We start from the raw sequence: 27,036 nt of genomic DNA on the forward strand, positions 1-27,036 counted from the left end.
GAACTGATAAATACAGTAGGCCACATCAAGAACATGTAGCTGCTCCTCATGAGGTCATGACGAGAGGTCACATCTCATTGACCTATATAGACACATCATTACAACGATGTACGAATACTGAGATAACAATGACTTAAAATAGTACCTGCATAGGGGAAGTACAAGCTTTCTTGTGACTAAAACTTCTTGAAATGTCACAGACTCACTAAGCCTCAAAACTGATATTACAGGACTTTGAACGCACCATTTATCGTAAGATGACTATAAACTGTCACCTGCAATCACCACAGCACAGTATATGTCCATATAGGAGCATGATATAGGAATTTGTGTTGGTGTTTGGTGTTTAGGGCTGTCTCACCGGGATTTTGAAGTTGCCGCTGAATGGTGTAGGCTGTGATAGGCTGAGAGGCCGAGGCTGGGGAAGAAAGGAGCTGCTCTCAGTCAGTAGAGCAGTGCTGCTGGAGAGCTCTCTCGTCGACCGCAGGCTCCAGCTTAAAAAAAAAAACGAGGACGTGACACCTAACGTTTTATTTTTAATTTTTTTATTTATTAATTTCTCGTCGTGTCGTCGCCTCGAACAAGATGTAACTTGTTGACATCACCTCAAGTATATTCATGTATTTGAAAAGAGCCGGGAGTGAGTGCGCAGAGACGAGACGCCGAGCTGTTTTGGCGAATGGAACTTATTGTTGTGCATTTGTTTTGACTATGTTATCCCCAAGTGAGTTTGGGTCCAGTCCGTCTCTGACCGTCGTCGACCCTTGAATTTTTGTGGGATTTATATCCGAGTAGTTTAAGGGGAAACACCGAAGGAGGATTCTGCAAAAGCCCAGCGAGCTTTTCCTACAGAGCCGGGGATTTAAATCGTCATTTGGTGGTGCTCCGGGAGAGGCGAGAGTCAAAGAAAGAAATTCATGTGGCCATTCTCTCTATAGCCAAACATTTATTTTTGGGATTGCATAATGAGCAAGGAAAGACCCAAGAGGAATATCATTCAAAAGAAATACGTAAGTAAAGATCTTTTTGCCTCAATTGCTCGCAAATGCAGTCGCTCTATTCAAGTTGCTCGTCTCGATGAAAATGCATAAACTTTCATCACGGGCTGTGAAGGTTACCATCAGGCAGCTTGTCTACTATCTGGGTCAAATATCCTGTAAAAGGTAACGGCTGTGAGTTACCTCAACGTGTTAACAAATACATGCTTTATATTTAAAGAGACAGCAATGTTTATTCAATGTCTGTGTTGCAGCGTTTCTTCGACACCAGACATGTTTTAGGCGATTTGAACATCGGGTGCTTTGGAGGATTGCTTCGCTCATTTCGACCCGTTTGAACGCGTGATGGAGGCATGCATAGTGTGTGTGGCTGTGTGATAAAGCTATAAAAGGGGTTGAAATTAAAGGACTTGGCAAAGTGTTTCCAGAAAAGGCTTTTGTTCGCGCCCCATTTCTTCCTATTCAGAGCCGTGAAGACGAGCCTGTCGGCCATGGCTCAGCTATTTCGGCTTCCATTTCGTCCCATGCTGAGCGTTTTATCAACGCTTTAAAACTGCGGCTCTTAAGAGAATACACATGTAAAAACCATCCTCATGCTGAAGCTCGGAGTTCATGTGTGAGATAGCGATGTGTGCTGGTGTGTGTGTGTTGTAGCTGTAGGGCTGGCAAAGCGACATGTTTCGCGGACTGTTGTGGCTCTTTAATTTTCTCCATAAAGAGTGAAGGGAGAGCAGCAGGGAAAAGGGGGTCATGCAATTCAGCATATTCGCCCAATTTCTACTCTTGAAACGACATGGGGACACTCTGGGGTTTGTTGTTATGCGGTTGTCTTTGCTATGAGTCCCTACTGTGAATGATAAGCCCGTCAGGATGTGAGTAAATCTGCAGGTCTCCGTGTGACCTCTGTGAACACATATTGCAGCAGCCCGCTGAGGAATAACTCCATTTTTTGCAATCCTACGAGGGATTAGCTTACAAGCCTTTAGGTCTCGTCCTCAGCCACCGAATTCACATGAAACCACACATCACATGGCGGACGTGGTCGAGCACGGTGTTTGTGAATGATCCAATCTTTTAAAGAGGCTGTGTTCAGTCGCATTGCAGGGGCTCATGTATGAAGCGATACCAAGAAGCAACCATTTTCTTTCTGCAAGTAACACTGGTGAATTTCTGGAGAAGGGGCTGTGAATTAAAACAGTTGAGGCCAGACTTAGGTTAGATTGTAGTCTGGTGAGGATCTATTTGTTCTCCTGCATGGAAAAAAGGAGGACTTTTAATCTTGCAAAGTGTGAATGGCTCAGCCTATCACTCGACTAAGTTACCATGTATCGGTTTTCATGCAGACTACACACTGGCCGGGCCCCTCTGTGTGTGTGTATGTGTGTGTCTGGGCTTTTTAAAGTTTCTTGCACTTCTTTGATGTATATATAGATTGTTGCTGTTGATTATGGTGACCAAGTGGGCACATTGTTGCGTTTAAGTGCACAAGCAAAACATATCTGGAGTCAGCAGAGCTAGGCACCCCCCCCACCCCACCCCCATCTCCATTCCCATCCCCACCTCCATCCAAACAACACGTGGAGTGTCTTTAAAAAGTGGGCCCTCCCGCACACACTTTGTTGCTGATGTAATTTTCAACCAGAACAATTTGTCACATTTATTCTGTGCTGGAAGGAAATATCGCAAAAGGCCAAAGTGAGCAACAGGTTTGTGGGAGCAAGTGAACACAAACATGCATTCTTACTTGGATCTTAATTTAACCTTGTTTTTTGTCTGTTTCTCTGAAGTATGGAGAGCTTAAAACATTTCATGTGTAATCAATTAAAGCATAGAGTGAATGTTTCTGCTAGTAATAGCCTGAATAGCATTTTTTTTCTCAAGTGTCCATGTGGTTTTTGTCTCACAATAACTAAAAGTGTGAACAAATATACACGTGTCCACTAAAATTCTCTCCAGATAAGCATATCATTGTGTGCTTAGTTTATCACTTGATTCTATGTTCCACTTCAATGTATACTGTTGTCTTACTGAAGGCAAAAAAAAAAAAAAAATCCCCTCTCTACAAGATGATGTCATCCTAACACATCTGTATGTCTTCTCTTGAGCCTCTTACATTTCAACACGTGAGTGCCAGTAACGAAATGTACAGAAATGTATGGGCATCAACATGTATTTGCTGGAAACACAAATGTGAGTCATTCCAAAGAGCACGGACAGATGTTTAACATGACTGAAAAAGTACATTTAACATGGTATTTTGCAGCTGTTGTGTGTAACATTTGTGCTAGATGTGTCTGCAGTAGCCATCAACATCCCAAAGTGTCCTCTGTCAAAGTCAGAGTTGACTTTTTAAAAAAAAAATTTTTTAACCCCTACAGTGCCGTCTCCCATCCGTTTCAGTTAGGTTACCTCAACCATATTTTAATTTCCAATTGTTTAAAAATGGGTTCAGAATTGAAAACAAACTTTTTGAGTTTGTGAACCTGTTTGTAGGTCTTCCTCAAAAATGAGGAAACAGGATGTGCCATAGATCATTTCTATGGCACATGACTAACTGAAACAAAAATCCCCACCTAAAACTAACTCACACTACGATAGCCAACAGTGTCACATTCTCTAAAATTGGATTGGGTTTTTTTGTGATTTGGTCTATTCATAGCGAACTATTCATAAGAGCATCAGTGCTGGGGAAACGTGCCCGACTGCAGGAAGCATGTTTCTGCCCTGGGTGTGTGCATGTGTGTCACATCTGTCATGTGTTTTCGGCAGCTGCAGTTGATGTATAAAGTCTGGCCCAGGCCAAATAAGGCTCACAAATGTGCATTTCTACAACAACCTGGAGGAGTCCAGATCCCTGAGCCTCCCTCCAGGCTTTGAGACAGGACTCCTGGCCCCTACTGATCCCCCCCCCCCCCCCTCCTCCTCCTACCCCCCCTTAATTAGCGTAAGACAATTATACATGCTTGGCTTAACCATTTCCCCTGAAACATGAGTGTGAGTTGTTACCCCCCCCTCCCCCCGCCCCTACCCTCCACACCCAAGAAACACCCACTATCTGCGAATGATATTAAAATTCATCAGTCATAAAATGATTGGGAAAAAAGGGAGATGAGTCCTTAATAAAAGCAAACAAGGCAATTACCATTTTCCACTGGAATTTATAGCTGCAAATGTGAACAGAACAAAACAAAAATAGCCAATTTGCCCTGTCAGTTTTCTTTCCAGAGATGCTTAGTCACTAGTGTGACTGTGCAGGAGCAAGCGAGCATGCCTGTCTCTGTTCTCCAATTTAAAGGTGTTTTTAAAAGTGCGTTTTTCTAGGTTTATTTTTGTCTGTTTTTGGTGCCTTTCAAACCTGTGGTGGAAGGTTGGTGCTGTGTGATGACTGAGGTAGCAAGCGCTAATGTGCGGCAGTGTTGTTCTGTCTAACGAAACATGACACACACTGTGCGTGTTTGTGTTTGTGTTTGTGTGTGTGTGTGTGTGTGTGTGTGTTTGTGTTTGTGTGTTTGTGAATGCGTGTAAGTGAGAATAGCAGGAGAGCACGGCAGAGTGCAGCTCAGTGCAGCCAGGGCCATTTTGTGCAGACTCGGCTCTTCCTGTAGGCCCCAGCTGGGGCTAGGCCTCTGATTCAAAGGTTGTGTGTGTGTGAGTGAGTGCGTGTTTGTGTGCATGCATAGTGTGTGTGGGACAAGCACAGCTGCTGCAGGGGCCTTTACAAATGTAAAGAGGCTGTCAGTGTTTGTTTCATCAGGCGCACAACTGATGAGGGCCAAGTTGGAAATCCATTGCACTGTGAGTGTGTGCGTTGAGCGTGCACAAAAAGAGGAAACAAAAATAGAGAGCGGGGGCAGAGTGGGGAGTGCAAAGGCACAGACTCTCCCCCTCCTCTCCTCCTTTTCCTCTCTTTATCTCCCTCTCTCCCTGTCTCTCTGTCTCTGTCTCGCTCTCTCGTTCTTGGGCTGTCCAAATGAAATGTGGGCCTCATGTCGGACCATGAAGAGAGGGTCACAGGGTTGTTTTTTCACCGTGCCTGAGCCTCAATGCGCTTCATTTAACCTTATGTTTCAATGCAAATTCTTCTTTCATAAGCTCCCTTCTCCTCACGTGTGCAACATGGCAGGGATCACTTTGCAACCTCCCGTCACTATGGCTACCAGGGCAAACCAAAGTGAACTGTGGCAAAAGCAGCGTTTTACTGCCTGTTTATTTGACTACGTTCTCTATGGTTACATTCCACGTGGCACCTGTGAAAGGCACTACGGTGAAAGATAAAAGTGCTTTCCATATGTGCTTGTTCAGTTTGTCAGTGTGATTCTGACAAGACAGTTTTTTTCCATGAATGTCTACCCATGCAGAATGTACAGCGATGAGTGTTTTAAATGTGAAACCAGCAGGATGTGGCACAGACAGCTTAAAATAAAAGGCCACAGAGAATCATACTTTTTATTTTGAAAGTTACATCATTTTGCTTTATTGTTTTTTTTTTTTTTATTCACCAGAGGGGGAAAATCAAAGCAGGGCTACTTTGATTACATTGCCAAACTGTATCAGCGTGGCATAAAAGTAACTGCCAAGAATATAAAAAGTCCTCATGAAGATTGCCAGCAATTCACACACAGTGGAACATAACTGACATGAAGAGAGAAAACAAAGTGTACCAAATACCTCACATAAGAAATAACACATAACCAGATGTGTTAAAGCAGCCTAATTTCTCTTTGTGTCATGGTGACACAAATTTCTGTTGCACTGAAACCTTTCAAGTAGTTGAAGCTGCCGACTTTGTTCACGTGCGTGTCCCCCTCAACAGTTTTGCAAAGTAGTGAGGAAGATGTCCTTCCCACGCTGCGGGCCCAGCCTCACATCCCTTTGGCTTCATCTCTCTTGCAGGGCCTGCCGAATCGGCGAGCAGTGCCAGAAAAATTTCTGGGAGTGAAGTTGGCGAGCCCAGCCTCATTTAATTCAGCCTTATTTATTTATGTATTTATTAAGTTTGTGCTGAAATGAGGAGAAGGGAGCCCTTTTTTTTTTCTCCCCTTAGATAAAGTCTGCTTTGCCAACAGAGAGTTTACTGCATCATTACGGGCTCTCTGTGAGCTGCCGGCTTCAATTTGGACCAGCGATGGATATTCAGCGGCCAAATGCATCACCACTCAGCTCTTTCCTCTGACACAAATACAGTCTCTCTCCCTGTTTACCCATTGCTGTCTTCGTCTTGCTCTTCTTCTCATGCGTCAGTTTTCTACAGCATTATGTCACAAACACGGCACAAACCCCTGTTATGCAATATGACCTTTTCTCTTATCAGCTGTTGGCATTGAGAGCAATCTCTGGCTCTTTGCTGGCACAGGAGCGCACTCGCACACACAGGCAAAGGTCTTAAGGTGTACACTTGCAGTCAGTAGGTGAGATAAACTGGTTTTAAGGCCAACCTTAAAACCAAGGTGTCTTGTGGATATCAGCAGCGTCGGCCATTTACAGGAGTAATGACATAAAACTGGGTGTGACGACTGTCTTTGTGTTTCTGTCATGTGCAGTGTGCACGTAGGTCTGTGTAGGTGTGTTTTACAGCATATGCTCCAATAGTTGGACACAAGGCACGGTTGGACACAGTGCAGTTGTGGACAGCCAATGCAAGTGTGTGTGTGTGTGTGTCTGTGTGTGTGTGTGTGTGTGTGTGTGTGTGTGTGTGTCACGTACACCACGTGCGTTCCCTCCGTGCGTGTCTTCATTCTGCCGAGTGATTTATATCCTCCTGCTCCTGTGGGTTTGGATGGAGATGGGGGAGTGAGACAGCTGGTCAGGCCCTGAGAGGCTCTGTGTGTGTGTGTGTGTGTGTGTGTATGTGAACACACATGCTCACTCATGCGTTTGTGTGTGTGTGTGTGTGTGTGTGTGTGTGTGTGTGTGTGTGTATGTGAATGAGTGAGTGGTTGCCACAGCTTATCCGTTCAGGATCCCTATGAAGCTGAATCAACACTTCAGCTTTGTCTTTGGTTTGGCCTTGCAGGCTTTGTGGGGTCCATGAAGGACATTCAGCTATAGTAGAATGAAAAGAAAACAATTGACTGAGTTGTTTTGTGTACCATATCTTTGTGCAAGCCTTCTCTCTTTTTTTATTAATATACAAAACAGTCATTCAAATCATGGTTTGTTTTGCTTAACCCAAACACCAGAATGAATATTGGTATTGTATGTTTCTGCAATCCACGCATATGTGTCAATTGTACTTTTCATATGTAGCAGATGTGTTGAAACTTTACATGTCGTCACATGTCTGTTATCAATTTTATGATGTAACTATGCTGTGGTTAACTTGGGGTCATGTTTAGACACACAAACCTCTTGGTTAACATAAGAAAAACACCAACCTTTGGCTTAACATGCCTTGTTTTCACACAGCAGACATGGTCAGAAATGTCCCAAACTCTCATCAAAAAATGCCCACTTCTGGGAATGTCTCAACCCTGTTTTTAAGAAACACTAGCTCTTGTTGATACAAACATGGCTGGAAATGTCCTGAACTCTTAAAAAATACCCGCTTTTGTTGCTACAATCATGGCTAACTATGTCCGAACTCTGTTGTTGTCGCAACAAAAGGTGGAAATGTCTCCACCCTGTTGTTACAAAATACCTGCGTTTGTTGCTACAAACATGGGTGGAAATGTCCCAACCCTGTCGTCAAAAATACGCGCTTTTATTGCTACAAACATGGCTGGAAATGTCCTGAACTCCTATTAAAAAGAACACCCGCTTTTGCTGCTACAAACATGGCTGGAAATGTCCCAACTCTGTCATTAAAATGTACCTGCATTTGTTGCTACAAACATGGCTTGAAATGACCTAAACTCCTGTTAAAAATATCAGATTTTGTCGTTGTAAATATGGCTGGAAATGTCCCAACCCTGTCGTTAAAAATACACACTTTTATTGCTGTAAACATGGCTGGAAATGTACTTGACTCTTGTTAAAAATATCTTATTTTGTTGCTACAAACATAGCTGGAAATGTCCCAACCTTGTTGTTAAAATACATGCTTTTATTACTACAAACATGGCTGGAAATGTTCCCACCTTTTAAAAAATACCCACTTTTGTTGGTCAAACAGCGGTCTGCTTGTTGTCTCGCCAAGCTGTCACACCATCCACCATCTTCTCCTCTTGATGAGAAATTCAGCTCATATACATGTAATCTAATCTATACGTATGAAACCTACAAATGTAGCATATTCATGGTTTGCAGAAATGTACAATACCAACATTTTATTTTTGCAACTGGGCTGCTTTTGGTTCTAGTTCAAATTTCAGCTTAGCCCTGGGCTTCCCTTTAAGCTCTGTAGAGCTGAAATAGCAGGCATTAGGTTGCTTTTCATCTGTTTTTGAATCACCAAGCTATTGTAGCTTAGTCTGGCGTTAGCTTTTAATGACCATTATGTACGTCCCTCAGACAACCTCTTGGCCGATCCCTGCTCACCCTCTCCCCGCTCTTCATCTCAGCTACATCAGTTTAATAAACACTCCTTACATTTTCATCCTGTGGTCAATCCCATCTGATCCCCTATTGTGACACCATCGTCTTCACACATTCAGTGAATTAAGCCTCGAGGGATGAAGCAACAGAGCAGAGGCTCAGTCAGTATCGATCCTCCATTACTCCCTCTCTTTCTGCCCGGAATACCAGTTTCACGTCCAAACATATGCCAGTACAAATCTGTAGGCAGCATCATAAAATGTCTTGACTGTGATATGAAGATTAGTGTATCCTGAAGCTTCATGCCGTTGGGCCTGTTAAGAAAATGCTTTATGCTGACTTATCATATTTTCTGTGACTATCACTTGGTTGCACGGTCGCATCAGATTTCAGTCTGCGGAATCCTATTCAGTTTTACCATGCCGTATACATTCTTAACTGTTCTTGTTATTTGTTATGGTCTCATGAGCTCCCGACGGAGTGCAGTAATCTATGAATCATTCTTTTTATGATGGAGCAGTTTGTTTCTTGCTGCCAATAAGCCACTGGCCACTCTATTCAGGTCCTCTTTGGCATTGCTCTGCCTTGGCCGATAAATCGCCCTCTCATTTAATCTCTCATGAGGGTATTTTCCTGTAATAACTTTTTTTCAATATTTGACTATCATTATCCCCTCTTTTTCACGACGGTCATTTGTGGCTCTCTAGCATGCGTGGCTAGTTGTGGACCCGCGACCTCCCTTCTGTGCAAGAGCTCTCGAACGCAACCCTGTTCACCGAGCATTTGGCCCCTTGCGAGGGAGGCCTTAATTCAGGATGGCACCCTCCCCTCCCTCCCTCCCTCCCCCAACCAGAGGAGTAATGAGGCAGTGGAGTAAAGTGGCTGGGTGACCACTGTTGTTGCCTAATCTCTACTTTTCAGCCCTGGCTCAAAGATTTTACAGAAGTAGATGTGGTGAAGGTGGCGTGGTGTAAAGAGGGTCTTATACAAAGTTTATTGATTCAAGACAGAGAAGTAGTTGTTGTGGTTTTTGACTGATTTAGAGGAAAATGACTGGTTACAGAAAAGGTGTTAACTGCATCTGGCCCTCACTCGTCCCAATTCCGCCTGCCAAACTGTATTTTGGAGGACGGACAAGAGCATGTTTCAATGCTGAAACGTGGTTGCTGGAAGCGTCTGTGTGTCGATGCTGCTGCTGAGTTGTCGGATGTGCTGGTTACCGTGTCAGCTCACATGTGAAGAAAGCGGTAGGAATGAGGAGGTGTAGCGGTGGGTGGGTGGGTGGTTGAGGGCTGTAAGAGGCAGAATAAACGGTTTATTTGATTCGCAGGTCAATATATACACATTCTGTTTGCGTCTATCCTACACCCCCTTCCTCCACCCGCCATGAGAAACGCATTACACCCCATCTTGTCTTGTAATAGAATACTGAGTGGATTTTTTTTCTTCCGCTGTTCCACTCTATCTCTCGCACCTCCTCGCTCTCAACTCATTCGCTCTATTACTCAGCGCAGCTACAAAAAGAGGAAAGAGGCGTTGGGAGCTTTCTGTGGGATAGCGCTGCTGGAGAGAGAACGGAAGAAGCGGGGGTATTTTCTCCTCGCCTAGCTGCAAAATTGCCTTGCAGTAGCAGAGGAGAAGCCAATGTGCGATCGGCCGGATCTGTTCCCTTGTCTCTGTACTCAGTTTTAATTTTTCCTGAGTGTGTGTGTTTGCATGTGATAATCATTTGCTTGAAAGATCAGACTGCTTAGCAGCATGATTAGGTTGTTGGCGGTTTCGCAGCTCTCTTATTCTTGGTCTCCCACTCAGTCGGCATCTCGCATTCTTCCATCCGTTTTGTTTTGATTTTGTCTGCCAAAGGAAACTTTGGAATCCTCTCTACAGTTTGATCTTACACAGCTGTGTGAATTAACCCCCCCCCCAGCACCACCCTTCCAGACACACACACACACACACACACACACACACACAAAAAACATACTAACATGCATGTGCACGCATAATCTGGCCCTCTAGGGTTGTCATTTTGCACTTTGTAAATCTTGTCCTCACTGTAATGTAATGTATGAGCTGCTGGACACATTTTCAATATTTACTGTCGTCTTTTCCTGTTGCCAAACATTTTTATTGGTAGTAAATTGTTTATATTTGCTGTAATATTCATCTTAAATATTTGTTCATGCTAATCTTGTTATGTGAAGCACTTTGGGGCGGGGGGGGGGGGGGGTGTCCTTGGGGTTGTTCCTCTTCCTATTAATTAAAAACAGTATAAATTGACAAGAGTTTGTTCAGGAATATTGATTTTTTTTTTTTCTTTGCCCATTGATTTTTTTTTTTTTTTTTTTTTGAGCAATAGGTGTTTTTTTTTTTTTTTTTTTAAGTTTCTCCACAGAGAGAAGCAGAGTATGAGTCAATGGTATTGTTCCCCCCGTTTTTAACCTCTGCTCAATAGATGAGGGCTTTTATAATTCTCCTGGCTGCGTGATTTCCTCCAGGCCTCACAGCAGGGAGCTAGAGTGCATGGTACACTGAGGGAAGGGCGCCAGAGTCTGGGCTGAATGTCTGGCCGGCCTCCCCTGGCCGTGGATCAAACATCACAAGGCCAGAGGGGGGAGGGAAGGGGAGAGGGCCAGCCCTGGAAATCACAACCTGTGATCGTCAAGGAGAAGAAATCCAAGAGGATTGAAATAATCAAATTAAGCACCATCTCAAGTGGAATATCCACAGTGACGGCGAGGCCCGTCTACTGATCTGTCAACGGAACTCTCCATACAAAATGCCACTCCTGGAAAAAAAAGCACATGCACATCACAAAGGCTGACGCAAGCCTTTGCTGTTTTTAGATTTAATTGTTTGAGAATGAGGATAGGAAGTGAGGTAACCACTGGTTGATGCCAAGCCTGACTGCTGTGGATGCATGCTCACTTTCACACATTTGAAATGAGTAATGCAGGTGTTGGTTAGCATCTAAGAGAAAATCGAAACAAACTCTGGCTAAACATAATTTGTAAGCCAACAAGCAGGAAGTTACCATGGTGACTAGAGAGTATACCCCCTTTTACTCTCTTCTCTTTGCCTCTGCTGTGTGTGTGTGTGTGTGTGTGTGTGTATGTGTGTGTGTTGGGGGTGGGCTTATGCGATTGGGGGGCCTTACACCTCTTGCCCCTAGGTTTCTATAGAAACTGACACGCTGACAAGGTTTCTGAACAAGTCAAACATCTCTTCTGTTTTTTGTTTCAGAGCTAGCTCATGGGTGTGGAACCAGAGGAAGAGTGAAGTTAGGTTGTTGTTGGAGCATCTGGTTCCTGGCTGCATTCAGGGGAAGTTACTAGATCTGTCTTGCTATCATGTGTCAGAGAAATTAAGTGAGAAACAGTGAAACTGAGAAAATGTAGCCGAGAAGGGAAATTTTACAAGTAGGCCTATGCTGAATGTTTTTCTACAGAAATGTACAAATTTAAGACTTTTAATTTCTTGCCTCTGAGCACTCAGTAAAGCTGGCAAGACAGAGAGAGACATAAAAGTAAACATGCTTTTATCTTGATAACCATTTGTAGAGCTTCTCAGAGAAAAGAAAATGTTTTTGTTAACACTCCTCTTTATTTAGTCATCTGCCTCTCTTGTATCACTCGGCTGCTGTGACGTCTATTCTGTAAATTGCAATAGTCATAAGAAACTCATACGCTCCCACTTTTTTATGCTGTTAGCCCATTTCCTGACAGTAGATCAGTTATTTTACCATTACAGACAGTCATTTTCATTCTGAACAAACACCCCCACCATTCAATCACTGAAATCAAGAGCGGAATTTCATATTACTCATACCATTCAGTCGTATATGACAGTTGTTTTTAATTCTGGTTTTAGTTCCTGTCGTGTTCCTGAGGTGGAGAAGTTATACGTGAATTCATTGTGTGTCTTATTTGTGCACAGATTACAAATAAATCAACAATACGCACCAGCATATATAACTTAAGAGGCGAGCAGTAGCAGGTATAGATGTAATTATGCCAGTGGTGTGCGCTCCATCATAATGATTGATCCCAGCAATGTGCTTCTTGATGTTTTAATGTCTGTAATGCACTAACTATATTTACAACAGCAGCTGTGACTTGCATCTTTATGTGGCACGGAGTTATGAGTCAGAATGCCTTATGCGTGTCACAAAAGGCATTTTCTCACTCACACTTAACGGTATATAGCTGTGTAGACAATGTCCTTTCATTGAAAGTTCCAGACAGAGCAAGATTATTGACAGTAACAGGGACACCGTGAGTTTTGGATTCAAACTTTTAGTGCTTTATGTTGCACAAAAAATATAGACAGACAAATATCTCCAAACCTCCATTTTTTTAAAATGAAAAAATATGTTTAAGATGATTTTACTGTACAACATTGAAGAGATAAACCATGTTCACTATCTGTACTCTAAATCAGGCCGTAGTTTTCACCCCGATTAGAAAAATTTGGTCACAAGTGAAATTCTGCATCTTTACGGGAAAGGGAAAGCAGTAGCATCAAACAGTGGCCACAACCAGGGTGGGCTGCATGTCTCATGGTGAGGTAGAGCTTTGACTCAGAGGTTTATTGTATTGCGTGTTAAATCACTTACAACTAATTTAGAGCAACTTTGACGCAGTGTTGTCACTACACTGGAATTTCTAACTTCGGTACAATACCTTGAAAAATGTCTACATTCAATACCAATTTTGATCCCATGGGGAAAAATTGACCTGAAGGCATACAATGATACATCTTTATTAAAAGATAAACATAGCAAAGTTATAACATGACTTTTTGGATGGTAGCAGAGAGCAGCAGAATGACTACATTAACAATAAGACAAAGTGGGAAAGTGTAGCTGGTGGTGGTGTATCAATACTGTGGGAAAATGAGTACTGAAACCGTTTAAAACAGGGGTGTCAAACATACAGCACAGGGACCAGAACTGGCTCTCCAAAGGGTCTATTCCGGCCCACAGGTTGACCTTGCTCACCTAATAGTGATGCACTTATGAAGGCTAAAAGATGCCAGGTTTCAGGAGCAAGTTAAACACTGAGTAACTTTCTTCACCTGCGATCAAATCGGAGTGTATGTGGCTAACTAAAATAAGTTCGACACCCTTGGTTTAAAATATTCAGACTCGATATGCATCAATAAATTGATACTTTTGACAACACTGAGATATCTCGCTGATATCTCACTCAGTCTGTTGAGTGCGTCCACTGTTTGTTGTACTGATGACATTATTAATGGATTGAAAGACTGAATCAGACAGAATTTATCCAGTAATGAAGTTATGTAATTTGTAGATGACCACCAGATAGCCGTGTGACTTGATAACAAACCCACAACAGCTAGGCGCGCTAACAAAACATCTCTCCCATTCGTGACGTAGCTAAACCTGCTCCACCCGTGCAGCTTGCGCTGGAGCTGGTTGATGTTTTTTGACCCACCTCTTTCTTCCCTGTGCTCGGACCTACACTCATTTATTTGGCTTCCTACCCAGGCTCCCTTTGAGGTCCATTACCAGTGATAGAGTCTGCAATACACGTGTGGGCGCCCCCCCCTCTGTCCCTCTCCTCTGTGGGTTGCTAGCTACACTGACGCCATCTAATCGCCCCTCATGCATCACCTTCATTCTTCATCCCCACTGTACCAACGCCATTATTCACCTCTTTCTCGCACTCTTTTGCTTTCCACTCTGCCTCCATCTACACTGCCTGCTCCATTGCTTCTGCACACAGTCTCTCCTTTACCTTGCCTCACTGTTCTTACACTCCCTCTTTACTCGCCGTCTCTCACCTTCTCTCTTTCTCTGTCCCCTGTATTGTGCCGGTCTCCTCGCCCCCCTTTCTCTGGGCCCCCTTTAGGCCTCGGAGACTTTGCCTTTGTGTGCGATAGTGGAGTGAGCGGAGCAAGGGGTGGGGTGAGGTACGAGGGTTTTGTCCCAAGCTGTGAGGTGAAAATCATTTCTTAATTGCCTCTTGTCTTTTTTTGTGCCAGCGGTTGTGCCAGGGAATGGACTCCTGGGCCTGCACTACAACTCCCCAAGCAGAGGAACTCCCTTGCCTAAGCCCTGGCTTTGTTTCATAACGTTCTCTGGCTACAGTGTAATCTGCAGTCATACAGCAACACGCGCACACACATACACACAGAGACACACACACAAACAGAGGCTTTAAAAAGGCTTAAGATGTTGGACACAGCAGAATACAGAGAAAATAGGCTTTGGATGTAGCACTATGAGGTCTAGGTGAGTTGTAAATGAGCAGTTGTGCTGCACTGTAAATTGAGTATACTTCAATGTGAAGCGCAGTATGTGTTAGATGTTGGTTTCAGTATTGTCTGGGAACATTTGTGAACAGTCTTAGTTGCTTTTAATCTCACACATTTTGCAATGTATTAAAAAGTTTGTGTATGTATTGTACAACAGCAGCTTGGCTCTCACCGCAGCCTCTTGCAGCTGTCTCAGCTCTAGTTTCTTCAGGCCTATTTTGTAAGATAAAAATGGTCTTATCATTTATGGCTTCCCTAAGTGATTTCGAATGTAATCTGATTTTAAATCTAGTTTTGGTCTGTTAAACATAGGATGTGGTAGTGTAAAGCTAGATTCAAATGTCTCTGGCCAAAGCTCTTTTGAAAATCGAACCTGAAAAGACACATTTTGTTTTAGCTGATAGATCTTCTGTCTGTCTTTCACCATGTTCATACTGGCGATGAGAATATGATGTATGTTGTTTGTCCCATATGTATGGATCTTATGTCACAGGTTCATTTTTAGCTGTTGCGCTTCAGAGACTTTGCAAGAGTATGCACAATTCAGGAACTCAATTTAAAGAGCAGCGTTTAAGATCTAGGGGGAGTTATAGGCATCTAGCTATGAGGATTGCAGATTGAAACCACCTGAAACTTCTCCTGGTTAGAATTTTTTCAGTGTTCATTGCTTAGGATTTATCCGCAGAGGTCTCTTCCTCTCCAAAACAAACAGACCAGGTGATATAAACTGGTAGAACACTAGTGTTTTGACTCATAAGAGATAGGCTGTTAGCCCTGTCTCTACTAATGTGAGCTTACTTTTTTTTTTTTTTTTTCATCTCTGATAACTTAAAAACGAGGCGTTCAGGAGGTTTTTACTGGGAGCCAACTTTTCCGCAGAGGGCTCTTCTAAAAAAAAAAAACAAAAAAAAAAAACAAATGCACCTGGTGCTGTAAACTGGTAAAATCACTGAATAAGGCAGTTTTAACGTTAAATAAATATTTTTCTGGCCTTCCTTTAATGGAGGGGCTGCCAGTGTGATGGTGGCCAATATGAAAACAAGAAAACACAAGTGGCCCTATCTGGAGCCAGTGTTTGGTTTGTCTGTTCTGGGCTACTGTAGATACATGGTGGTGCAAAATCTCTGCAGAGGAGGACCCACTCCCTCTGTAGACATAAACAGCTCATCTACGTTAACGAAAAAGCAACAGTTCTTATTTTCAGGTGAGTATACACTTAAGAAAACATACTTATATTTGTAACATTGAAGTATCATCAAAGTACAGATTAGAAAGTAAGCGGTACTTGTGTGACCGTGGTAGGGCTCCTGTTCCTGCCTTTCCTGTCAACTGTCAGTGGAGGGCTGTGGTGGCTTCCATTAACCACCACACTAACCGGTGATCTTATCTCCCTGACAATCTGCATTAGGCTCAGCCTGCCACTGGTTAACCATTCAGAGGCCACTGCAGTGGCACTGTTTTTCTTTGGTCCCCAGTGGTGCAACACTGTATGTTCAGAGGAAGCGTTTTGGGGGTTTTGAACCTTGGCTTGTTGAAAAGGCCCAAACAGAGTTTGAGTGACAGGTCATACTCTGCACTGGATCAGCCTGTCATAGCTGCTTGGACACAGAAGAAGCTTATCTCTCTCTTGCCTCCTCCTGTCACCTCATGAGGAGGATGTATGAATTTCAGAGCAGGCTAGTTGCTGCTAGTTGCGTAGACACACAGCCCCCCGACGATCTCCATAAAATCCATCTCCCACTCTCCCTCCTCGGCCTGTCTCGCTCCCACTCCCCTTTAATTTTACTCGGCCGCAATATCCTACCCAGACCCTGATTGTTGTTTTCTGAGAGCTGGAGCGGTGTTGTTGTAACATAATCATTTAGTCTCCCTCCCGTGGTTCTGGCAAGCTGCACACTGAAATCTATCCACTGCTCATTTTTATGGGGAGCAAATTTGTTGCAGCTACTGCAACTGCTGCTGGCTCACTATTTCTTTACGCTGTATTTACTAGTGTAGATGGATATCTCGCCTGCAAAACATTTGAGAGATGACACATGTTATATACACATTTAATATACCCCAGAGGTCATGCTTGTGAATTTGATTAGCGTGGCTGAAATACTGTATGATGGCGGGGATATCGAGCGACTTGGCCTATATTGAATTTTTAATCTCAGTGTCGACTCCGGCTTACATGACATGCCATTTTTCCTGATCAGTGTTGCTGGAACTGGAGCTAGAGAATTGTTTGGCGCCTCATTTTATTGAATTAGTTAAACGTGACAAGTCAAGCTCGTTGTTAATGTTAACACAGAGCCCTCGTTGTGGTTCCATAACTGGAAAATACAAGAGGTTGTTAAGGTGATTACAGGAGCTTTTTTTTTTTTTTTTTTTTACCTGGGTCAAGCTTGTTGACCCTGTGTGAATGTCACTTTAGCCTCATGACATATCATCTGGAGTGGAGCGGATGGCCAAGGTGGTATCATGGGAAATGAAGCTGCACGTGTACTCAGCATCTCCTCGCCCCTTTGCCTCATTTTTTGGTCTTTGTCATGTTCCTATAAATTTTGCACACTCACCACATCATGAGAATTATAGCATGACGCTGAACTTATCACTCAATCATCCCTCCACACAAACCATACATAAACACTCGCACACACAGCTTTAAATCTTTCATTCACTCGTCTTGTTATTGCATCTGTAGCACATGCCAAATCCCATTGATTCCTCCCTTCACTTGTGTCGCAGGCAGGGGCACCGTATGGGGGGAATACCCTGATCGATTCAGGGGCCCCAGAGCCACACAGGGGCCCTGTAACATGACAGGGATTAGATATTTATTGTTTCAGGCCAGGAGTGAGCTGTTGACATGAGGGCCCAAGATTCCTAGTGTGCCTGTGGTTGCAAGATCATAACGATGCTTGAATCAATTTTTTCTTTAACCTCTGCCGCTATAAAGAGGAATAGATTTTCTTTTTCATGCACAAATTTTAATGTCAGCGACTTTTAGCTTTTATTCCTTTTCCCTGCTTCTCTGCTATGCAGTGTGTGGATGTGTCTAAATTGCAGATCTCCAAACTAGCGCCGTTTATCGTTCTTTCCCCTCGTTAGTGAAAAGCTTGCCATAAAAAATTATCTTTTTTTCCTCGGCACTGCAAGAACACCAAATGATCTTGCGGGGGAATTGGTAAGTCCCTTGTAAATGCCTCTACTGCTCGACAGCAAGCTTGCATATGATTTCCATAAACGAGGGTGTTGATGTATGAATAACTTGTCAAATGGATTGATTTATGAAGGCAGCTGTCACTCACTGGCAGAGTCTATTTTGAGCGTGCCCAACCTGACCCATCAGCGGCTGATTGAATGACTGGCTGACTGATAACCAACGCAAGGTTATCGAGTTCTATCTATCTCTGCTGCTTTCTCTTTTTTTCCGTTCATCTCGCTGCAGCTTTTTCTGTTTGTTTTTATTGTCTCTTGAGAGGAGAGAAAAAAAGTTGCTCTCATACAAGAATTCACTTTCCTTATTGGGGGGTAAAATGTTCTGCATAGCGAGGAAGTGAATGGATATCCATTGACAGGCTGCAATGCCTTTTTCCTTCTATTCCTCTTCGTCCCTTTTTCCTTCTCCCTCTCCTTTCGTATCTCTCTAGCTGGGTAGGTGTTATCAATGCAGCTATTGTCAAGGCTGAAAGAGCAGGGGGGCTCATGAGACCCCCTGACAATGGGCACATGCTTCCCCCTCTGTGGGTTTCCTGCGGTGTGTGTGTGTGTGTGTGTGTGTGTGCGCGTGTGCGCAATGGTTGGAGGTTTGCGATAAGGCCTTTGTGTGTCTGGGAAGCACCTCTCTTCCTCTCTAATATTCACCTGTTTAAGCTGCAGGTGTTATGGTGCAAACGGTTAAGATCAGCCAGCTATGAATCCATGACCGTGGCAAACCTCAACGCCATTTGAAAAAGTACACCACAGCTGCATGGTAGTGTTACGCTGCATTGATTAAGCCAGAGACTTCATAAATATATCAAGTTCTATCTGGAAACCACCTGAAACTCTGTATTTGACTAGTTTCTAAAGAGGAGGGTCCACTTAAATATCTTTTAATGTTAGAGTGAGAACCTCGGCACGTAGGCTGTATTTCTGAAGTTGTAGTTTGAGGCAACTTTTGAACTCCAGGACTTGTTAAAGAAAAGTGAATTGTAAGCAGTGGGTTGCCTAGGTGATGAGAGATGTGAATAGCAGAACTTTTGTGCTTAAGTTAGTCAAAGTATGCCCGTGACTTGGTCTTTATTCATCGGCTGTAATCCAAGAGTTTTCATATCTCGACTAAATAGCAGTTGACTTGAGTCTGAACTATGTGTTGAAAGACCATTTACAACACAAGAATTAGAGTTTCCAGGTGTTAGTCAAACCCTGCAAACACACAACAAGTGGCTCCGGCAGAGGCCAAGACAAGGTTGTTCATGCTTGAAGCGCTTTGTGCTTGATATCATTCGGGAGATAAAGAAGAGGCATTGGCAGAGCTGCAGCCCTCTATCACTTTTGTACAAACATTTTCTATTTTAAAAGGAATTGCTTTAAGAAAGGCAGCAGAGAAAGTATGTCAAGGTCGTTTTTGGTCAAAAGCAGTCTAAATGGAGATGTGGCGAGCCGTCCACAGCTGCGCTGAAAAAGGATCTCTCGCTGTCATGTGAGGATCACAGGACAGAATTAAAGATGTGATCTTACAAAATGCCAAAATGATAGCTGAGCTAAATAGCTGAGAGTTTAAAAGTGTGTGATTATAATAACACGCACACACTTTCAAAACAGCTTTCTGCTTCTCATTTCTACTCTCGTTCTATTATTCTCACGTGCACAAACAGACAAGATGGCTGCTGGAGGCTGTAGCTGGCTGTTAACACCTCTCGTCTACAGAAGGGGGCCTCTTTTTGTAGCCGTCTCCTCACCACAGGAAAGATAGGGGGAAGGAGGGGGCCTGTGAGGTTAGAAGCCTTCTCTTGATCCTAAACATTCACATGATGCGAACAGCAGTCTTTATTGCGGCCTTTATTGCAGACTTTATGTTGAGTGCGAGTGTGCCCAGTGTTTTCGCCTGAGTGACAGTAAAGAAGTAGGTCAGCAAAAAAGACCCTGTTCAACCCGAGCTGAATGGCGTGTGTGTGTGCAAGTGCATACATGTGTGCGTGCACATATGCACTTATGTGTGGGCATGTGTAGCAGAGGGTGTAATTTGCTTCCTTCCGCCAGGAACCAGCCTGACCTCCCCCGGCTTCCACAGCGTCAGGCAAGTGTGTTTGCGTGCGTGCGTGCGTGTGTGTGTGTGTATGTATGTGACGGCTGAAGCACCGGCAGAGCTCTGTTCAATGTCGCTGCGAGCAACAACAGAGTCAGCAGTCATATGCAGACTGACAGCCGAGCGAGGGGAAGGGAGGGGGGGCACTGGACGGAGGGAGAGCACTATTTTTGAGACAGAGTGAGTGTGCACGAAGGATTCAGAGAAAGACAGAAAGGCACCGGCACGAGAGGCAACTAAAGAAGTAGAGAGGAAGAACTAAACACTAGAGACGGTGAAATTGGACGAGTGAATTCTCTGTGTCTCTCGTGCTCACTCACTCATTTCACAGCACGCTGCTGTTGTTAGGGGATGGCTGAGCGGCTCCACCCCTCCCCCCCCCATGAGCCAATCCACTATCATATTCCTCCCCATCCTGCTGTCTGATTGGTGGGCTGTCTGAGCCAGTGGAATGAAATAGGATTGATGGGTAATCTGGGACCGGAGGTGGGGGAAGACGGGGCAGGAGCTTGGGGCAGGAGTAAGGTAAAACTGACTTTGGTCATTGGGACATGGATACAGGGCAGGGATAAGATCCTGACAGTGCAACCATACCATATTCCAAATGTGCAGGATTTAAATTTCCTTTTTAGGATTTTTTTGAAAATGTATTTATTAAAATCTGACAGATCAGCCACAAAAAAGGTCACCTGGCTGTAGACTTACACTTACTTACTTAAAACACATCAGCAAGTAACTCCAGTTACATTTGGAAGGAGACACTAATAACTCAGCACACACCTAATGCAACATGTAACATAATGGCATATGCAGTAACTTTCATTCCCAAAAATCACCCCTGTGCCCTTGATGCCTCCCCAGGGTCACTAAGGTTAGAGGTTGACTGCCTCCTCTCACACATCCTTCCCTTTTATATAGGAAGAGAGGACAGGAAGGGAAAGAAATTTGAATCAGACATTTAGTGAAAAATGTTATCTTGTAAAATACGGGACTTCTGGAAGAGTTGGTGGCTTATATGTAGAGAGAGAAAGAAAGAACTGAGTGATGTGAAGGCCTTGGTAGAGGGGAAAAGCCACGGTTGCAGTCCCCCCCCCCCCCATGGGTATTGTCATGGCTCTGAACGGCTAATGGGAAGTGAAACCAGAGCTTGAGATTGCTCCTTAATGGCTGCTGTGCTATGTCCTTGGGTATGTTGTATGTTGTTGTATAAGAGCTGCATTTTTTGTTTGCATATTTAGCGCAGAACCAAAGAGAAAACAAACACAGGTTGGAAATGTGCAAGCTATAGATGTAGAAATATGGCTCAAACGCACAAGGAGAGGCCGTCTCAACTTGAGGAATTTTCTTTGGATACCGACTGATGTTGAGATCTGTCTTTGTAAATGTGTTGATTGATTGAACGCACGCTCAGTAAAGCTACATGTTAACAACATGCTGTTAAATGTTAACACACCATGTATGCCTTGTGTTCCCTCGAGCGACTCCGAACATATGAAGAACGGTCCTCCAATTTCTGTCTTTAGTGTGTGTCTGTGTGTACTTCTGGCCACTAGCACCCTCTCTCCATCGGTCTCTTTAAGGTGCCTTAAGCGCCCAAATGAATATAGATGAGTGGAGAGATCAGCACGTGTTCAGATCAATGGCCTGCCAAATACAATAAAAAGTGCTGCTCGCTACCAGTCACGTCAATAAAACATTGATTCGGAAACGCAAGCGTTTTGCTGAGGCTCTTTACTCCCACTTCCTCTAAGCCACTTTAGCTCAGGTAAACTTTGAAAATATGTTGGCTGTATGTGTTTTTTGCCAACTTAAGTGGATATAAGATACACCGACAACTAAATATTTGTGTAAGGCTACCAAAAAGTAACAAGGCAGTGTCTTTCACTTTCACTGAGACTGTTGACGACCCTGAAACTTTCGGCATAGGTTGTGTCTGGTTGACTCTGGTCTACGTTAGAAGGTGGTTTACACATCTCTAATGTAAATGCATAGAAAGTTATGTAAAACACAGTTTCTTTACGTTGTGACTGTTCTCATAAGTATGAAGTTTTCCATTACTGTCAGTCCTATTCATACAAATTTCTCATCTACTCTGTGCCTACACCCTTTAGTCAGACTCAAAAACACGTACACAATTAGCAGAAATCCCCGTGTTTTGGGTAACTGGGAACAGATCAGAGAAGCTGTGCATCATCTTGTCTTGCAAGGTAGTCTTTCCTCCTTTTTGTTTTCTTTCTGAAATGACTTGGTGGCCACAAACCACAAACTTTCACACCCTGTAGAGGAGAAAGTGTGTGTTGTGTTTAAGCGCAGTCCCATAAGAGCTGGCCCTGTCTCCCCGTTTTTAGCCAAAACCTGAAGGAATTAAAAAGGGTGAGTCAACGGTCCAACAACTCTGAATAAGCCCTGAGGATAAAGAGGCCCCAAGTTAATTATTCAAACCAGCGGGAGAGATGCCTGGCACGCAAACATGCACAGGGTTTCCCTGGGGATAGTGCATGGGCCTCCTGCTCGGCCTCCTGTGGTTTGGTCATGCAAAAAATACTTTGAATGTTAGCGTTGGGTACTGGGGTAAAAATAGTTACTTTAAACATCGACGCACATGCTGTGTGATGTCCTAAGGCTCAGATTCAAATTGGCTCTCTAAATGTGCGTTTGCCCCTGTGTTTTCCAAGATAAACGGAAAAGCTACTGTATCTTTAGCTCCAGTCAGATGCTTTCTGCAAATTATTTTAAGAAAATGTGTTAATCTTAGTCATCGTCTTTACACTTTCCCCTGCACCACCTCCTCCTCCTCCTCAGCTGCGCTGACAGGAAGACTACCTGATTTCAGATGAGTTTCATTATGACACAACTGGCAAGAAAAGCCTCCATCACCAATAAACATCAAGGGCTTAGAGAGGGGAAAATCTTCGTGACGTCACCACTGGTTTTCCAAAAAGTAGTCACATCCACAACCTTTATATTTGGTCCACTCAGCTGTCCGGACACTCGATTGCCAGGAAATAGATTTCACGTAACTTTTCATTTGAACCCTGTTGGCACAGTTATTAATCAGTAAATTAGCTTCACACAATGTGACAGTGCTGTACATGGTCACACTGTTTTATAGCAGTAGTTAGTAACAGAACCTGACATTTGCCCCAGTGTGCTGCTACTGTCTTTGATCCCACTTATCCATGCATAACAAAAGAGAAATGGCACCGTGCTGTGTCTATACAGCAAGCCACATCATTACGTCTTGTAGATGGTAATTTCAGAGAACTCGTGTTTGTGTGCGTGAGACAAAGTGAGTGACAGTGTGCGTAGGTGTGTGCGAGCAGGGGAGTAGCGTTTGTTTGAAACAACGGGCCACATTTGCTCTCGCTGTACAAGGCCTTCCCATCCACTCAGGAGCTATTCACTTTACCGGGAAAGTGGCGGATGTGACCTAGGTGGTAAATGGAGGTGTGGGGGAACAAGAGGGAGTGCAGCGAGTACACACGTAAATGCACTGACACATACTCCTCCATTGTGATGAGCAAAGCCGAGATGATGCAAAGCCACACACTCACACATACTCCTCCATTGTGATGAGCTGTACTGATATAATGCACAGCTCAGAGTCACACCAGAGAAGCTGGCAAGTGTGTGTGTAGGCGCTTATGTGATGAAATGCTTGTTTACACAGTCAAAACACACCACCCAACTGCCACACTTAAGAGTATGACATCTTTGTTTGACGAGTTTGATGAGTTTGACAATAGTTCAACTGAAGGATATTGTGTTCTGTTACATTCCTGTCCAAATTAGACTTGAGCTGTAACTAGGGATGGGACAGTATACAATTTTAATGGCAGATTGCAATAAAAACACTCACAATAAGTTGACCGTGATGAATTTCTATTATTTTACCAGTGCCCAGATCTCCCTGCCCACCCCATAGCTCAAAACTTCGCTGGCTTTTGGGCTGTCGTTCAAACTTTGGATTGTACTTCCGTATTATTGAATGCCAGCACCACAAACAAACTGTAAAATTTGGCAGTGCTGACCAAATATAAACCAAGATTCTGTGAGTGTATTCCCTACTTCTCGCCTAAATTCTCCATACAAACATATTTCAGTGCACTGTTTAGCTGTAATTAGAGAATTTGTGAACGAGAAGTAGGCCTCATTCTTTTTCCTGTATTGTAAAATTGGAGGCTAAAATACTGAGCTCAAACATTAAAACTACGCAGTGTTGATCAAATATGAACCAAGATTCTGTTACCATGTTGCTTATTTCTTACCTTTTTAGAAACAAATTTTAACGTATTGTTTCACTGAAATTTGAGTTCTTTGATCATGTAGCAACACTTTCAAAAGTATTTGCGTCTTCTATTTGCACAAACAGCCCAGTTTTATGAGAAGACCATCTTTCTAGCAGTGAAAAACTTTTTAACTAAATGTAAGGTGAAGTGATTCTAATACATTTTAGTATCACTTTCAGAAATTTTAAGTGTATTTTGATGATTATCAAGATGACAGCGGGACTCACAACACCAGATTTTCATATGGTCCTATGCAAAGCTGTAACCGAATTCCCACAAAGCATACTAGTTTTAAGCAGGGGTTGAGTATGTGGTGCGTTCACATGAAAAGCGCACTGAATTTGTTTGATTTTGACAATGTTGTCCCAGAATGTAATGCACACAGGAAATAAAAAATAGCCGCAGCTGGAGAAAATCAAAAGTGATATTGGACAGTAGGGAGACAGCTCCGGAAACATCTCAGGAAAGAATAGAAATAAAGTAATAAATCTTTGGGAACTGATGCTACTTTCTCTTTAAGTGTAATTTGGTATCCAGTTAATAGCAATGGTGCATTCATTTCTTTGGATACTAACTGCCGAGGACAGCGCGATAGTTTAAAGTGTTGGTGAAGTGAGGATTTGGGACACAGCTCTTGTCCCTCCAGTCATGAGAGTGTATCTGTATCTGCTAGCCTAGCACCACGTGTGGGTGGCTGGCTGGCTTACAATGGCTTCAGTGTACGGGCCTCTCTCCCCACTGAGTCCTCACTGTACTGAGTGCTCGCACAGAGAATTCCTGGATCTCTCTGACAGGATACCATCCTCCCCCACACTCCGAAGCTTTAGTGGGAAAGAGAACCCGAACAGCAAGCGGTCACAAACGGAGGGGAAACCCTGACGATCATCAAAATTCCCGAGTCTCCCACTTGGTGGTTGTATGGTGAAAAAACGCAGGTCTCCTGTGATTCGCAGCATTCTGCAGGAACTCGGGGGGGGATTGATTGTGTGGGAAAACAATCTTGGGAAGTGGAAGGGAGGAGGAAAAAAAAAAGATCCAAGGGCGCTTTTCATGTTGTGCATGCGGTTTGCGTGGCTATCAGTGACACACTGTAAAGGCTAGCTTAAGTCATCTGCTGCCTCGCCACACAGACCCACCACTTACAAGAGGACGGAGAAAAAAAACAGGACTTTTAATTCAATGTGGAGTGATTTCGCCCGGGGTTCGAGCCGCTGACTGACGTAGCTTGGCAAGGAGAGAAGGGTGCATCAGGAAGTGAGCGAGGGAGGGGTGGCAGAGTAAGTGGTGGGCAAAGGGTGACAGAGGGGAGGAGGTGAGAGGGAAGGGGAGCGAGAGGGAACAGATGTAGATAGAGAGAAAGGAGGGAGAGCAGGAGAGATCAGTGGCTGTTCTTTAAATAACGGATGTTTGGGTTGGAAGCTCTCTGCCCCGTCTTCTGCTGTGTGCAGACACTGGCAGTTAACCTGTCTCCAGTGCACAGAAACACTCCTCTGTGCGAGCTCACACACCGAATAAAACACACTAGCACGGACACTCCCCTATGGCCTCCCCTGTACTAATTCTGCCTCTTTTCCTGCTTGGTCTGTTTAGAGATCGTGTTAGCTCCAGACTCCCAGACTGCCTCTGTGGTCAATAAATCCCTAGAGCCTCCTAGGAGTTGTGGTTTTAGAGGGCCAAAGTCACAGTGCTCCCCAACCCTCCCTCTTACCCCCAACTCAGAGGGCACATAGAGTTCATACACCAGCAACATAACACCGGGCTCAGTGTTACAATACAGATGCCAGTGTGTGGGAAACAGTTTATTAATGTGCCATCATTCCTTTTTTATTTCTTGCCACCCTGTGAAATTCTTCCTCCACACTGTCAGGTTTCTCAGGTCAAACCAAATGCTTGGCTTCAGGAATCTCAGGAATGTCAGCGGAAGCCTCTATCTCTGCTGAAAGACACACACACACACACACACACACACACCTTATGCCACGTCATTGTCGCCGCAACACATTTTTCTCCTATTGATTTAGTTTTCCACCCACTCCCTCTGTCAATGTGAAATGAAAGGGACACGATAGATTAAGATTGATTTATTTTCCCAGAGACGAACGCGAACATTTTTCTTCAGCGCCGCGCTATGATTGATTGCTTTCAGTGACCCTTTGTCTCGGGCAAAAAAAGAGAGAAGCAAGCGTGTACACACTGGGCATATGGGTGTTAAGCTTTTAGGGCAGGATAAATGCATCGCAAATCATTCTGAACTCGCTCCTCCTGCTCTGCCGCGATAAGGATACACATGCCGGAACACACACAAGTGCGCATTTGATTGTCTTTTACGCGCTCTTGGCTCCCTCAGTGTGGGTGAAATCTGCGAACAACAATCTGAAGTCGAGGCCAATGCAAAGTGACATTTGAGTAGAAGATCCATTTAAGTCATCGTCTGAAGACCTAAATGTGCTCAACCCTGCTGTAATGTGCTCCTTGGCTTTGCTGTTACTCTGGCGCTCGTCCAGCTTCTGTGGGTGTGTGTGAGAGAGACAGAGAAAAAGAGTCATGATTTTAACAAGGAAGAAGATGTAAGGCAACAGTTTCTCATAGAGAAGACGGCAATCGTGAGGAGGAGAGGGGTCATTTTCAGGTTAAATCAAGGATTTTCTTAATGTCAGAGGAGGGCAAGACGAATTTTGTAGTAAAAACACTCGGCTGCATCTAGATGCTCTCGCAC

At 43.8% G+C, this 27,036-nt stretch overlaps 1 protein-coding gene across 1 annotated transcript in view; it reads left to right on the forward strand.

Annotated features, from left to right (window-relative positions):
• Nucleotides 1-383: 383 nt before the first annotated feature.
• Nucleotides 384-27,036, forward strand: part of jarid2b (jumonji, AT rich interactive domain 2b) — a 128,511-nt gene continuing 101,858 nt past the window's right edge. The window contains exon 1 of the mRNA XM_049603152.1: nt 384-1,010. Within this exon, the coding sequence (XP_049459109.1) occupies nt 966-1,010 (45 nt within the window). The 5' untranslated portion in view covers nt 384-965. The remainder of the gene's footprint in view (nt 1,011-27,036) is intronic.

This window comes from Epinephelus fuscoguttatus, linkage group LG17 (genome assembly GCF_011397635.1).
Source record: "Epinephelus fuscoguttatus linkage group LG17, E.fuscoguttatus.final_Chr_v1".
NCBI classification, from domain to species: domain Eukaryota; kingdom Metazoa; phylum Chordata; class Actinopteri; order Perciformes; family Serranidae; genus Epinephelus; species Epinephelus fuscoguttatus.